The sequence below is a fragment of the Oncorhynchus nerka genome, linkage group LG6 (genome assembly GCF_034236695.1).
Source record: "Oncorhynchus nerka isolate Pitt River linkage group LG6, Oner_Uvic_2.0, whole genome shotgun sequence".
NCBI classification, from domain to species: Eukaryota; Metazoa; Chordata; class Actinopteri; order Salmoniformes; family Salmonidae; genus Oncorhynchus; species Oncorhynchus nerka.
In genome coordinates this window covers 41,805,358-41,822,243 of record NC_088401.1, presented here as the reverse complement: position 1 = coordinate 41,822,243, position 16,886 = coordinate 41,805,358, and the positions used below count along the sequence as shown (strand labels likewise).

At 42.5% G+C, this 16,886-nt stretch overlaps 1 protein-coding gene across 1 annotated transcript in view; it reads left to right on the top strand.

Moving 5' to 3' along the window:
* Positions 1–16,886, top strand: part of LOC115130453 (WW domain-containing adapter protein with coiled-coil-like) — a 70,711-nt gene that overhangs the window by 36,875 nt on the left and 16,950 nt on the right. The window contains exons 7-9 of the mRNA XM_029661618.2: positions 724–966; positions 15,069–15,191; positions 15,341–15,489. Coding sequence (XP_029517478.1) covers positions 724–966; positions 15,069–15,191; positions 15,341–15,489 — 515 coding nt within the window. The remainder of the gene's footprint in view (positions 1–723; positions 967–15,068; positions 15,192–15,340; positions 15,490–16,886) is intronic.

The window sequence follows — 16,886 nt, the reverse complement described above, 5'->3', positions numbered from 1 at the left end:
TCACGACAACGCCGAAAAACATTCCAAATTAGCTCCATAATATCGTCAGAAACATGGCAAACGTTGTTTAGAATCAATCCTCAAGATGTTTTTCAAATATCTATTCGATAATATATCCACCGGGACAATTGTTTTTTTAGTAGGAGCGAGAGGAAAAATGGCTAACTCTGTATTTTACGCAAGAATCACTCAGAGCCATCTTGCGCAATGTAGCCGCTTACGCTTATTCTTCAACATAAATGCGCGAAACTACGTCACAATGCTGTAGACACCTTGGGGAATACATAGAAAAAGTAATCTGGTTGATAGCCCATTCACTGCTCAATAGGGACGCATCGGAACGCAGAGCATTCAAAACATGAGTCACTTCCGGATTGGATTTTTTTCTGTCTTTCGCCTGCAATATCAGTTCTGTTATACTCACAGACAATATTTTTACAGTTTTGGAAACTTTAGAGTGTTTTCTATCCTAAGCTGTCAATTATATGCATATTCTAGCATCTTGTCCTGACAAAATATCCCGTTTACTTTGGGAACGTTATTTTTTCAAAAAAGAAAAAACTGCCCCCTAGTCACAGCAGGTTAAATGTTTCCCACAATGCACCTGCAAAAAAATTGTGATCAGATGTGCGAATCATAACCGGATGTGCGAATGCTTTTCACATTTGAGATCTGACAAGGCTGCCTCCCTCACTCCCTCTTCCTCCTCTCCTCCCTCCACAGAATCAGCCCAGACGGAGAAGCAGCCAGCATTGGCGTCCTCCTCAGGCACGGGCCTGAACCCCACATCGGTTACCCCCGGTTCCTCTTCGGCCTCTACCACGGTGCCCGTGTCCCCAGTCCTGCAGTCCCCCGTACATACCCCCCTGCTCCAGGACCCCTCACTGCTCAGACAGCTCCTCCCAGCACTTCAGACCGCCCTACAGCTTAACAATGCCAGCGTCGACATGGCCAAGATCAACGAGGGTAAGAAAGTCACGTGCGTACACACCATGTCCTCTGAAGAGTCTTACATGTGAGGGTTATGGTGGTAAATGATTTCGCAGCCAGCAAATTATGGGTCATCGCCATCTGTTTCTCTTCTTTTACCTCCCTCTGAGGACACTGCACAGGTACTAGGCAGGTACAGTTGAAGTTGGGAAGTTTACATACACCTTTACATTTAAACTCAGTTTTTCCACAATTCCTGGCATTTAATCCTTGTAAAAATGTCTTGTCTTTAGGTCAGTTAGGATCACCACTTTATTTTAAGAATGTGAAATGTCAGAATAATAGTAGAGAATGATTTATTTCACATTCACATTGGGTCAGATGTTTTCATACACAACATTTGTATTTGGTAGCATTGCCTTTAAATTGTTTAAACTTGGGTCAAACTTTTCGGGTAGCCTTCCACAAGTTTCCCATAATAGATTGGGTGAATTTTGGCTCATTCCTCCTGACAGAGCTGATGTAATTGAGTCAGGTTTGTAGGCCTCGTTGCTCGCACACGCTTTTGCAGTTCTGCCCACGCATTTTCTGTGGGATTGAGGTCAGAGCTTTGTGATGGCCACTCCAATACCTTGACTTTGTTGTCCTTAAGCCATTTTGTCACAACTTTGGAAGTTTGCTGGGGGTCATTGTCCCTTTGGAAGACCCATTTGCGACCAAGGTTTGGTCATTATGGCCAAACAGTTCAATTTTTGTTTCATCAGACCAGAGGACATTTCTCCAAAAAGGACGATCTTTGTCTCCATGGGCAGTTGTAAACCGTAGTCTGGCTTTCTTATGGCGGTTTTGGAGCAGTGGCTTCTTCCTTTCAGGTTATGTCGATATAGGACTCGTTTTACTGTGGATATAGATACTTTTGTACCTGTTTCCTCCAGCATCTTCACAAGGTCTTTTGCCTTTTTGTTCTGGGATTGATTTGCACTTCTCGCACCAACGTACGTTCGCCACAAGGAGACAGAACGAGTCTCCTTCCTCAGCAGTATGACGGCTGCGTGGTCCCATGGTGTTTACTTGTTTACTATTGTTTGTACAGATGAACGTGGTACCTTCAGGCATTTGAACCAGACTGTGGTGGTCTACAACTTTTTTTCTGCGGTCTTGGGTGATTTTCTTTTTATTTCTTTTATTTTCCCACTGAGTTTGAAGGTAGGCCTTGAAATACATCCACAGGTACACCTCCAATTGACTCAAATGATGTCACTTAGCCTATCAGAAGCTTCCAAAGCCATGACATAATTTTCGGGAATTTTCCAAGCTGTTTAAAGGCACAGTCAACTTTGTGTAGGTAAACGTTTGACCCACTGGAATTGTGATACAGTGAATTATAAGTGAAATAATCTGTAAACAATTGTTGGAAAAATTACTTGTCATACACAAAGTAGATTTCCTAACTGACTTGCCACAAGAAATTTGTGGAGTGGTTGAAAAACTAGTTTTAGTGACTCCATCCTAAGTGTATGTAAACTTCCAACTTCAATTGTATGTACACTTGACTAACAGGTTACCTGTGTATGCATACACCCACAGGTTGTCCAACCTAGGAGTGAGCTGCCTTTTCTTCTGAGGTCTTCCATATTGGTAGTGGTGCCTGACTGTGTGGTAATGTTGTCATGATACCAGAATTTTGATTTCGATACCAATTTTAGTATCATGATACTCGATATCAAGGCATATTAGCCAGTCACAGAATGGCACTTGATTCTGACAGATCAACTCAGCTACTTCTTCAGTCGTTTGGTGTCTTGAGTTCAAATCATTACATTTGCATTTAAAACACACATATATATATATACAGTGGGGCAAAAAAGTATGTAGTCAGCCACCAATTGTGCAAGTTCTCCCACTTAAAAATATGAGAGGCCTGTAATTTTCATCATACGTACACTTTAACTATGACAGAGAAAATGAGAAAAAAAAATCAGAAAATCACATTGTAGGATTTTCAATGAATTTATTTGCAAATTATGGTGGAAAATAAGTATTTGGTCACCTACAAACAAGCAAGATTTCTGGCTCTCACAGACCTGTAACTTCTTCTTTAAGAAGCTCCTCTCTCCTCCACTCGTTACCTGTATTAATGGCACCTGTTTGAACTTGTTGTCAGTATAAAAGACACCTGTCCACAACCTCAGTCACACTCCAAACTCCACTATGGCCAAGACCAAAGAGCTGTCAAAGGACACCAGAAACAAAATTGTAGACCTGCACCAGGCTGGGAAGACTGAATCTGTAATAGGTAAGCAGCTTGGTTTGAAGAAATCAACTGTGGGAGCAATTATTAGGAAATGGAAGACATACAAAACCACTGATAATCTCCCTCGATCTGGGGCTCCATGCAAGATCTCACCCCGTGGGGTGAAAATGATCACAAGGTGAACAAAAATCCCAGAACCACACGGGGGGGGCTAGTGAATGACCTGCAGAGAGCTGGGACCAAAGTAACAAAGCCTACCATCAGTAACACACTACGCCGCCAGGGACTCAAATCCTGCAGTGCCAGATGTGTCCCCCTGCTTAAGCCAGTACATGTCCAGGCCCGTCTGAAGTTTGCTAGAGAGCATTTGGATGATCCAGAAGAAGATTGGGAGAATGTCATATGGTCAGATCAAACAAAAATAGCACTTTTTGGTAAAAACTCAACTCATCGTGTTTGGAGGACAAAGAATGCTGAGTTGCATCCAAAGAACACCATACCTACTGAAACGTGGCTGTGTCTTTCAGCATGACAATGATCCCAAACACACCGCCCGGGCAAGGAAGGAGTGGCTTCGTAAGAAGCATTTCAAGGTCCTGGAGTGGCCTAGCCAGTCTCCAGATCTCAACCCCATAGAAAATCTTTGGAGGGAGTTGAAAGTCCGTGTTGCCCAGCAACAGCCCCAAAACATCACTGCTCTAGAGGAGATCTGGATGGAGGAATGGGCCAAAATACCAGCAACAGTGTGTGAAAACCTTGTGAAGACTTACAGAAAACATTTAACCTCTGTCATTGCAAACAAAGGGTATATAACAAAGTATTGAGAAACTTTTGTTGTTGACAAAATACTTATTTCCCACCATAATGTGCAAATAAATTCATAAAAAATCCTACAATGTGATTTTCTGGATTTTTCTTTTCTCATTTTGTCTGTCATAGTTGAAGTGTACCTATGATGAAAATTACTGGCCTCATCTTTTTCAGTGGGAGAACTTGCACAATTGGTGGCTGACTAAATACTCTCTTGCCCCACTGTTTATATATATAATGAGTGACAGCCATGTCTGCATTAAAGGAAATGGTCACCCATTTTGAGTTATTGTTTTGTTCATCTAATTATGTCTTGATTTTCTGGGTCATTTCATGTTTTCACGTGAATCTGAGTTATTGGCATTCAAGCTGGCTGACATCCGACCTGTATGACTTAGAACTGTGGTAAAGTTGCTCTCAGTACACTGTAATTTTAATAGGAATACGACTTTTAGATATCATACATGTCAGATTTCAATGCTGGCTGATGTCACAACTCCAGGATGTCTGATCTCGAAAGCCATTGATCATATTTTGTGTCAGTGTAACGCCTGACCCAGCACTGTCGACCAACCACGTTCACGTTGTCATGCAGCGTCACACAGTTGCTAAGCTACTCGTCACGCGATCCCTTCTCAAAGTCGGTGTATATGTTGAAACGTGCCTGTTTTCCTCAATAGTACGTATTGTCAAGATTCCAAAGCTATACAATATTACAGATAGTAAGTTAATTCTCACATCTCTGCAAATATTTGTTGAATTTCGTGCTAATGTTGGGTTTTTGAGATAATGCTTAATAGACTCCCATTCACTCAGAATCGCCCAGATTGCACCTTGCGTCCCATTGAAGTAGCACGGGCAATGTTTCCCATCTCCTCAACGGTGAAAGAGCCGTTCATTTGTCTCTCTGATTTGCACACCTCTTTTTTGAGGTTTAAATGTTTTTCTGCAGATATATACTGCATCATTCTCTAAAGAGGGTGAATACTCACTGCAGAAACAATAAGTAGTGGGGAGAGCGCGTCAGTTTGGTCCACACTGATTTTTACAGTGTGCAAAAAATAAGTACAATTTTTGCAGACCATCTAATAATTTGGCAATGTAAAAATGTATTTGAATGCTCATTCGACGATCTGACACAATGTGTCTTTCCCTCTCTTGGTGTAGTTTGTGTCATGTTTACAAAAGGTAGCAGATGCTCTTATCCAGAGAGACTTCCTCAAGGGCTCATCTTCAAATTTTTCTCCCAGTCGGCTCGGATTCAAAACCGCAACCTTTCAGTTACTGGACCAAGGCTCTTAACCGCTATGCTACCTGCCGCCCTGTGTTCTAATGCTACTATTAGTCAGGGTCTGGTTGGTTGGAGGCTGACCCTGTCTGGCGTGTCATGCCTGGTGCTTAAGTGCTCCAGAGCAAATGTGCTCAGCGGGGCCCTCTGTCACACAGACCGGGGCTCTGCAGCAGCCCAATCCTGCTTCAATATGCACCGATGACTGGCCATGCAGAAAAGAACATGGCTGGCACTGGCTGTCTGGGGCGAGCGTGTCATCCTCTCTGACTGCTTTATGATCCCTGAGCATGGCCCAGAATGCAATATCTTTACTTGAAGCCAACATAAGATACTCAAAGCCATCGTAATGCTTTTATTACTTGTTTTCAAGCATGTGTGCCTTCAGGTTTCAAATTGTGTTCTGTGCCGTGACCATTTCAGATTTGTTAGAACCATTGCATAACTATGAGATGCTATTTACATTTTGAGGTCCACTCTCTAACAAAAAAAAACACGTAAAATTGCATATTGATGTAGTGTTGCAATTTTAGTATGCTTCTATACTAGAACATGAAACTTTCTGTACTTTGTCTACTAATTGAGAGGTTGTCTGTCTATCAGCGCAGCCGATGTCCCCTTATAGTGCGAGTGCACCGTGCATGCTACACTTATTCATTGCTAGCTCTAACCTGTCCTGAGGAACCACTTTACTCACTGGGAGTCTGGGCTGCATCATGTTATCTCCCCACTCATGCTGCACAGAAGTTAACACACTTGAATAATGCAACACATGATGTAGAAATGTTGCAACTGTTATTTACTGTTCGCAAAACAGTCCATTACAGGCTAGAACACAATGCAAGAAGATACCAGTAGCTTCCAGCTTTGTAGGCTAATTTTCCTTGCTAGCTTACAGCCAACATCCATTCACTCCCCTAGTACTTTGTGATGACATGCAAACCATAATGCAAAAAATGCTGATTTTCAGTCACTGCCAAAAACGTTATTCGTTCACGTCGTCTCTCTTGCCTCACATCTGTGCGGCCTCTCTGGGAGGGGGTCATTAGGTTGAGTCATTAGGTCTTAAACAGACAGCATACTCTGTTATAAAAAGATTGCTTCTTCTATGCATGTTAAGTACAATCAAATAAGTCCCAAATGGAAGGCAAAGAGATGTAGCCCCATGAAATCAGCCAATACAAGCTCAATAATTCAATGTATGCCCATACTCCACTTGATGGAATTAAGTCTGTATTGCAAATTTTTCTTGGCTACATCTTGATTTACCAAGTTTATCAACAGAGATGTACCATTCAAATAAATTATTACCGTTATGTAGTTTGGTAAAAGCAAATTGATTCATTAATGCATACATAGCATTCTCTGAAAAATTGACAAAACATTTCAAATGTAATAATATTGAACTCAAAAGATCTGTCTGGATCAAGTGCCATTCTGTAACTTTGGCTAATATACCTTTTTAATCCAATGGTATCGTGATACTAAACCTGGTATGGCTATCGGAGTCAAAATTATGGTATCGTGACAACAATAGTGAGGTACAAAGTAGAGGTCGGCCGATTATGATTTCTCAATGCCGATTGTTGGAGGACCAAAAAAAAGCCGCTGCCGATTTGAAAAGAGAGCGAAAAAATATTTTTTTATACAATTTTACAATTATTTATTTATTTGTAATAATGACTATTACAACTACTGAATGAACATTTTAATATAATACATCAATAAAATCAATTTAGCCTCAAATAAATGAAACATTTTCAATTTGGTTTAAATAATGCAAAAACTAAGTGTTGGAGAAGTAAAAGTGCAATATGTGCCATGTAAAAAAGCTAAGGTTTTGAGTTCCTTGCTCAGAACATGAGAACATATGAAAGTTGGTGGTTCCTTTTTAACATGAGACTTCACTATTCCAAGGTAAGAGGTTTTAAGTTGTAGGAATTATAGGAATTATAGGACTATTTCTTTCTATACAATTTTGTATTTCATATACCTTTGACTATTGGATGTTCTTATAGGCACTTTAGTATTGCCAGTGGAATAGTATAGCTTCCGTCCCTCTCCTCGCCCCTACCTGGGCTCGAACCAGGAACACATCGACAACAGCCACACTCGAAGCAGCGTTACCCATCGCTCCAATGGTGGAACAAAAAAGCAGCGGCCCTACTCCGGAGACACCTGAAACCCATCGCTCCACAAAAGTAATCCTTCTCAGCGGCCCTTGCAGAGCAAGTGGGAATAACTACACCAAGTCTCAGAGCGCTAAGTGACGTTTAAAACGCTAAAATGCTCCACAAAAGCAGCACACCCCACTTACTAGCTAGCCATTTAACTCATCTGGTAGGCTTGCTAGCCATTTAACTCATCTGGTAGGCTTGTGTCACTGGGCAGCTCTCGGCTGTACTTCCATTTGTAGTCTAATAGTTTGCAAGCCTTGCCACATCCGATGAGCTTCGGAGCTGGTGTAGTACGATTCGATCTTAGTCCTTTATTGACACTTTGCTTGTTTGATGGTTCGTCGGAGGGCATAGCGGGATTTCTTATAAGCTTCCGGGTTAGAGTCCCGCTCCTTGAAAGTGAAAGCTCTACCCTTTAGCTCAGTGTGAATGTTGCCTGTAATCATGGCTTCTGGTTGGGGTATGTACATACAGTCACTGTGGGGACGACGTCATCGATGCACTTATTGATGAAGCCAATGACTGTGGTGTACTCCTTAATGCCATCGAAAGAGTACCAGAGCATATTCCAGTCTTCACGCAAAACAGTCCTGTAGTTTAACATCTGCTTCATCTGACCACTTTTTTTTTTTTATTATCGGAGTCACTGGTGCTTCCAGCTTTAATTTTTGCGTGTAAATCAGGAGGATAGAGTTATGGTCAGATTTGCCAAATGAAGCGTCGAGGAAGAGCTCCGTGTGTGGAGTAAAGGTGGTCTAGATTTTATTTTATTTTTTCCCCCCTCTGGTTTGCTCATTTAACATGCTGATAGAAATTCAGTAAAACTGATTTGTTTCCCTACATTAAAGTTACCGGCCACTGGGAGAGCATTTTCCTGTTTGCTTATGGGGGAATACAGCTCATTGAGTGCGGTTTTTGTTCCAACCTTGCTGATAGAAATTCAGTAAAACTGATTTGTTTCCCTACATTAAAGTTACCGGCCACTGGGAGAGCATTTTCCTGTTTGCTTATGGGGGAATACAGCTCATTGAGTGCGGTTTTTGTTCCAACCTTGTATGTAGACGGCTACGAAAAATACAGAAACTCTCTAGGTAGATAGTGTGGTCTTCAGCTTATCAGGAGATACTCGACCTCAGGCGAGCCAAACTTTGACTTCCTTAGATATCGCACAGCTGTTTACATAAATGCATATGCCCCTGCCTCTTGTCTTACCAGAGGCTGGTGTTCTATCCTGCTGATAGTCTATAACCCTCCAGCTGTACAGCCACTACACGGTGAGACATAAGATATTACCGTTTTCAATGTCCCGTTGGTAGGATATATGTGCTTTCAGTTCGTCCCATTTCTTTTCCAGTGATTGAACGTTAGCTTGCAGAACGGAAGGCAAGCTCAGATTAGCCATTCGTTGCCTGATCCTCGCAAGGCAGGCACCCTGATCTTTTGCTTCAATCTCCGTTTCCTTCTCCAGCGAATCACGGGGATTGGGGCCTGGTCATGTGTCTGGGATATCCTTCATGTCCGACTCATTGAGTGTAACTCCTCGTCCAGTTTGAGGTGAATAATCCCAGTTCTGATGTCCAGAAGCTCTTTTTGGTTATAAGAGGTAGCACTAACATTATGTACAAAACAAGTTATGAACAACTCGAAACACCAACAAAATAGCATGATTGGTTGAGAGCCGGTAAGACGTCAGCCCTTACACTCCGGCGAATTTGTCCTGCGTGTTATAGAGTTGGGTGATGTCAACCTTTGTCCTGTCGTAATTGTGTACTCATAAAAGATTGTGATATATGATGATATTGCACACTATTGGCCAACCCCCTAAAAAATACATGCTTTAAAAAAAAATACAAAATTAGACGCTGCTAAAACCACAGTTGGGCTATAGGGCTAAATCACATGCGACAAATCTAATTTTATTTGTCACATACACGTGTTTAGCAGATGTTGCGAATGTAAAGAAATGCTTGTGTTTCTAGCTCCAACATTGCAGGAATTTGTAACAATACACACAATCTAAAGGAATGGAATTAAGAATATATAAATATTTGGACGAACAATGTCAGAGCGACTGACTTGCCTAGTTAAATATAAATAAACTTTAATATGAGATGAATAATGTAAAATACTTAAACATTATTATCAGTCTCTCGGTCCCAGCTTTGATGCACCTGTACTGACCTCGCCTTCTGGATGATAGCAGGGTGAACAGGCAGTGGCTCGGTTGGTTGTCCTTGATCTTTTTGACCTTCCTGTGATATCGGGTGCTGTAGATGTCCTGGAGGGCAGGTAGTTTGCCCCCGTGATGCGTTTGGCAGACCGCACCACCCTCTGGAGAGCTCTACAGTTGCGGGCGGTGCAGTTGCCGTACCGGGCGGTTATACAGCCCAACAGGACACTCTCAATTGTGCATCTATAAAAGTTTAGGTGACGAGCTACATTTCTTCAGCCTTCACAACACTCACTGTGTGGGTGGACCATTTCAGTTTGTCAGTGATGTGTATGCCGAGAAACTTGAAGCATTCCATCGTCTCCACTGCGGTCCCATCGATGCGGATGGGGGGGTGCTCCCTCTGCTGTTTCCTCCTTTGTTTTGTTAACGTTGGGTGAGATGTTATTTTCCTGGCACCACAATCCGAGCCCTCACCTCCTCCCTGTAGGCTGTCTTATCATTGTTGATAATCAGGCCTACTACTGTTGTCGTCTGCCAACTTGATGATTAAGTTGGAGGCATGCATGGCCACGCAGTCATGGGTGAACAGGGAGTACAGGAGGGGGCTGAGCACACATCCTTGTGGGCCCCCAGTGTTGAGGATCAGCCTCTTGAAGCTAGGGGGAACCATTTTATGTTTGGAAAAATAACGTTCCCAAAGTAAACGGCCTATTAACAAAAGGCTAAGTTGTGTTTTCCTATATTGCACTTGTGATTTCATGAATACGAATATTTTCTAGTTAAATTATTTGACTGTGGCGCTATGCTATTCGGTGTTGTTGATGACAATTCTCCCGGATCCGGGATGGGTGGTTCTAAGAGGTTCACCTGGGGTGGCCCGCCAGGAAGTCCAGGACCCAGTTGCCCAGGACGTGTTTCAGACTCAGGGCCTCGAGCTAAATGATGAGCTATGAGGGTACTATGGTGTTGACTGCTATAGTCAATGAACAGCATTCTTACATAGGTAATCCTGTTGTTCAGATGGGATAGGGCAGAGCAATGGCATCGTCTTTGGTTCTGTTGGGGCGGTATGCAAATTGAAGTGGGTTTAGGTTGTCAGGTATGGTGGAGATATGATCCTTGACTACTCTCGCAAAGCACTCTGACAGAAGTGCTACGGGGCGATAGTCATTCAGTTCAATTACCTTTGCTTTGTTACAGGAACAATGGTGTACATCTTGAAGCATGTGGGGACATAGGGAGAGTTAGAATAGGGAGAGTTAGAATATGTCCGTAAACACTCCAGCCAGCTGGTCTGCACATGTTCTGAGGACGTGGCTAGGGAAACCGTCTGGGCCGACAGCCTTGCGAGGGTTAACACGCTTAAATGTCTTACTCTCGTTGACCACAGAGAAGGAGAGCGCACACTCCTTTGTGACGGGCCGCGTTGGTGGCAGTATTATCCTCAAAGCGGGTGAAGGTGTTTAGTTTGTCCGAAAGCAAGACGTCTGTGTCTCCGACGTGGCTGGTTTTCCCTTTGTAGTCCGTTATTGTCTGTAGATCCTGCCACTTCACTTTCTCTTTACTGACGTTTTACCTGTTTGATTGCATTACGGAGGGAATAACTACGCTGTTTGTATTCGGCCATATTCCCAGTCACTTTGCCATGGTTAAATGCGGTGTTTTGCGCTTTCAGTTTTGCGCGAATGCTGCCATCTATCCATGGTTTCTGGTTAAGGTAGGTTTTAAAATTCAGTGGGTACAACACTTCCTGATTAACACAGTCACCGTATCAGTATATTTGTCTGTTGTTCTCGGAGGCTACCTGGAACATATCCCAGTCCGCGTGATCAAAACAATCTTGAAGCGTGGAATTCCAATTTGGTCAGACCAGCGTCGGTGTAGTCCTTAGCACGAGTACTTCCTGTTTGAGTTTCTGCCTATAGGAAGGGAGGAGCAACATCGAGTCGTGATCAGATTTGTCCGAAGGGAGGGCCTTGTAGGCATCCTGGAAGCTGGAGTAGCAGTGGTCGAGTGTTTTAAGTCAATGTGTTGATAGAACTTCAGTAACGTTTTCCTCAAATTTGCATTGTTAAAATCCCCAGCTACAATAAATGCAGCCTCAGGATATGTGGTTTCCAGTTTGCATAAAGTCCAGTGAAGTTCTTTGACGGCCGTCGTGGTATCGACTTGAGGGGGAATATACACGGCTGTGACTAACCGAAGAGAATTCTCTTTTGGAGGTAATACGGTCGGCATTTGAGGTATTCTAGGTTGGGTGAACAAAAGGACTTGAGTTCCTGTATATTATCACAATCACACCATGAGTAGTTAATCATGCAACATACAACCCCGCTCTTCTTCTTCCCGGAGAGAGATTTATTCCCGTTTGCCCAATGAACTGAGAAACCAACTGGCTGAACGGACTATCCTCAGAGCCATGTTTCTGTGAAAGAGTATGTTACATTCCCTGATTATTCTCTGGAAGTAAATCCTTGACCACAGCTCATAAACTTTATTATCCAGAGAATGAACATTAGAGAGTAATCTACTCGGAAGCGGTGGGTGGTGTGTGCGCCTCCTGAGTTGGACTAAAAGTCAGCTCTGAGTGCCTCCATTCCACCTGCAGAGTTTTGGAACAGCCTCTGGCATCAGTTCAATTGCCCTGGGGGATACTAACAAAGCATCCGGTTCGGGAAAGTCGTATTGCTGGTAATGCTTGAGTTACCGCCGCGCTGATTTCCTGGGCAAATAATGTAAATACTGCTAAAGAGCTTGAAGCACGGCAGCCCTATACATTGGCGCCATTATTGCATCAAGTGGATGAATCATTACAAAAATATAAGTGTGGGAAAATCCTTTCTAATATTACTTTCTGGTAGAGTTTCATCAGTATGGAACAGGTGTGTCTGATGGAACCAAGTGACAGTCGGCTGATTAGGAGCGGGTTAAAACTGGCGTCATGGACAAAAACTCATATCGTAATTGATCAATTGCAATCTTTTTTGGGTTGAAGTGCACAGTTACTCTAGCCTGGCTGACTTGCGCCGCACGTGACTACACAGCGAGCTGCACTGATGTAAAGGCTGGTGTTAGCAAGACTACAGGTACTCTCCATTATTTGGTTACCAGGTGATCCATCATATATCATGAGATAACGCTGCTACAGACAGAGCCCTGTATTTTAAACATTCATTTAGTTATGCATTGATTTCTTAATTCTGATTTTGAATGTAATATGTAGAACCAAGTTCAAGTCTGTCACTATATTGGTGTTTGGTAATTGCAGCATATTATTTGCCCCAAATGCAATCAAAATGTAGGCCTGTAACTTTTTGCCACCGATTGCGTGGCGAGGTCGATGGCCAAAACACAGAAACCGCGTTCATCCATTTTGGTTGGTGGCTTTCATAACGTTTGATGCTTTTCCTTTGGCTGATTCCCAGGCTTCTAACGAGTCTTGCAGCCCCTGGCCTGGGCTATTATCTCCCCGGTGTGGTAGTCTGCAAGCACCGGCTGCGCAGCTTATAAATGGCATCAGTGTAGTGCAGTGTCAATTACATGTTAGGGCTACAGTTGTTGTCACAAAATAGTACACCGCTTTCAGCTCCGATGTTATTTTGGCATGACATTTCTTGTACGTGGCATTTTGGATTTCTTGTCCAGAGTGTGAACCATCTTCTTGAACCCGCTGATCAATTGTTTAAATTGGGGCCACGTCATTTGCAATGTGGTACGTTATGGCATCTGTTATATTTCATTCATTCCTTCAGTCAGAATGTATTAAAATCAAATTATCAATTGTTATATTGTGGGTGAAGCTAAATGCTTGTGTTGCATAGGGAGTTGTATGTTTGTGTGTGCAAGCAAACGATTCCATAATGGATTGTTGCCTGGGCTTTGCTCTTGTCATGTCGCTTGTTGGCCTCTGCCTCATTTTTCTTCGTCATGCTGTATTACATGCCTGTGTTTCAAATGGTAGGTTAAGATGCTTGTGTTTCCTTGAGTGGTTGCTATAGTTTTGCGACAGTACAAGCACACTGCCTCACGCTGCTCAATGTCACTAGGTTTAAAACCAAAGTAAGTCCCAACAACCAACACTGCATCCTTTGGCAGTATTTGTTCTTGGATTTCTGGGACTGCATGTTCTTCATTGCTGTTCATTTTCCCCCGCTAATGAGCGAAGCTACACGTAACATCACTTGAGAACTGCCAACAGGTGTGGGAACATGGAATAGAACACAGCTCTGGTTGGCTGCTGTAGTCTTAGTTCAAATGAAACGACATGAAGGAATATTTGTCGTTTCATTTGAACTAAGACTACAGCAGCCAACCAGAGCTGTGTTCTATTCCATGTTCCCACAAGTCGCTCTGGATAAGAGCGTCTGCTAAATGACTTAAATGTAAATGTAATGAATATAGTGTAATCATCGAAAAATACCGACATATGCAAAATTGCTTCAGTATGACTCAGAAATGTTCGGTTTATCGTCCCAGTGAGTTACATAATAAATCATGGGTTGGATAGAAGCATAGTCTACAGTCTAAAGAACTGGATACTAATTGCTTTGCCTTGTCCTTCTCTCTTAAGTCTATTGTTTGTTCCAGTTCTCATAAAGCTGTGATTGAGAATAGCCTAGGCCTATAGCCTCTGACTTTCAAAAATAACAAGACTGAAAGTGGCAACTTTAGGACAACAGTACCTTCAAGAGCTATTAGGGAAATAGTTTGTCGTAAAGCTTCTATGATGGACATTCGGTTTTTTACCTTGCATGCCTGTGTTTCATGCAAAGAACGGAGAGAATTTTTATTTTTTTAATACACCTCTAGACACAATATAGTGGAGTGTCCAATTTATAAAAATAAAAAAATTAAGTGAATAGTTTTTGTCTATAAAGCCCATGCATATGACAGAGTGAGGAAAAAGGGAAACAATATTTTCTGACTGGACATTTTGCACTGCCTTGGTGAAATTCACCGCTCTGTCTAGCCTAGATTCCTCTCTTGTGTTCTGCTCTATTGAAACAGATTGTACCAAATGTGAATAGGCAGTTTACTCAATGTCACTTGGGCGCTAGCCGACTCAGTTCTGCGGCCTTATGCGCGGCACCAGTGAAGTTCAAATATGGTAAACCATTGTCTGTCACATCACGATATCACCATCGACGATGGCTGTCAATCATCAACGCAAGTCGATACTATGGTAATATTGCCCAATCCATCCTGATTCAGTTTGCTCCTATGTCAAAATACATTTTTACCAGCTAGAGAGTAGTTATAGAATTTAATTTGCTCCATTGTTTACATTTTGTTTGGTCGCGCACTTAGTGTGGCCTATCTGATGGCTCTAAAACAGGGGTGATGTTAGGGATCATCTTATGTTATGGTTTTAGATAAAAGCCCATATTTCTAAGCTTTCCTCACTCATTTTTTTAATTTTTTTCCTTCTCTTTCCAGTCCTCAAAGCTGCTGTCACTCAAGCGTCGTTACAGTCGTTGCTTCATAAGATCCTCACAGCCGGCCCGTCAGCCTTCAACATCACTACTCTGCTCTCCCAAGCAGCCCAGCTCTCCAACCAAGGTAGGCCTTCAGCCACCCTGTTGTTTTATCTGGCTTCCTTGTTTGTTTTTAGATCCACAATGGCAACCTTCCTATTCCAACTTGCCACTGTTTTAAAGTATCTAAACCAGATAGATGTCTAATTCTCCACTCTCTGTTACCCCCAACAGCCCAGCAGTCAAACCAGTCCCCCATGTCGTTGACGTCAGACGCCTCCTCTCCCCGCTCCTACGTGTCTCCCAGGATCAGCACGCCGCAGAACAACGCTGGTCACCACAAAGCCCTGCTCAGCACACCCCCTGTAGCCTCACAGAACAAGGTACTGTCTACTACTACCACTCTGGTAGGCCATGTCTATTTGGCTGCTTTTAGACATACAGCCCAATTCTAATATTTTTTTCACTAATTGTTCTTTTGACTAATCGTATCAGCTCTGAAAAGGATCTGATGTGATTGGTGAAAAGACCAAGTAGTGAAAAAAAAGCCTTGCCAGTCTAATATACTAACTACTGCCTGCCTAGCAGCCTACTTCCTGCCTAGAACCTCTGTCTAAAGTAGGCAAAGCCATGTCTATCAATGTGTCGCATTAAGTATTGGCTGTCTTGTTCTGTATGTAATGTAAATGAGTGAAGGGAATGGTAGTATTTGTGTTGGCTTTATAACCTAGCTGGTCTGGGCCTAGAAGTATTTTCTGTTGGTGTTTCACAGCATCATAAACTGGCCTAAATCATACCCAGGTTCAGTGTTTAAGTGATGTAGTGTTGTCACAATACCAGAATTTGGACTTCCATACCAGGTTTAGTATTACGATACTCAATACCAAAACAATACCGTGGCAAAGAAATATGTATTAGCCAAGGTCAGAGAATGGCAATTGATCTGTCTAGATTCTAGACAGAAACTCTGCTACTGCTCTGTACAATCATTGGGGATCTTTTGAGTTATATCATTATATTTGAATATTTTGATGTCCATTTGAGACAGCCATGTCAAATCAACATTTTTACATACACTTAGGTTGTGTTGATAATGGGATATGTAGAAGGGTGAGCCGGTCAAGGATCAATTCAGACAAAGTGGTAAATTGTATGACAAGCGACAGTTTATTCAGAGTAAAGATATCTGGTACAGCGTAATTACGGCTCTTCCGTTAGCTCGCACAGAACCAGCAGGAAAGAGAGCGTTTACAATTTACACAGTCCTTATATGTGGAACAGAAAGTAGGTTGATTCTAGAAGATCGGATCTTTGGATTGGTTCAGGCTGGGGTGTAGTCTGTAGTCTTCCGCCATTGGCTCAGTTGTCTGTCCGTCATCGTAGAATCCTCTTCGGGCCTGTCTGTTCTTGGTCACACAATGTTCGGCTAGAAAGGAGATTATGTGTGTGCGCTGGTTTGTCTGCAAACCCAGGCTGTGTGTCCTAGGCAGTTAGTGTGTGTAATGTGTGTGTGTGTGTGTGTGAGCTATCCTGTATGGGACCCAACATGCTTTACTGTGAAAATACGTTGTCTCAGTTATAGCAATGTAATATCAGTAGGCTGGTCACCTGCATAAGAAATAGCATTTCTTTACAGTTGGAGTCATTAAACCTTGCTTTTCAACCACTCCACAAATTTCTTATTAACAAACTATGGTTTTGGCAAGTCGGTTAGGACATCTACTTTGTGCATGACACAGGTACTTTTTCCAACAATTGCTTACAGACAGATTATTTCACT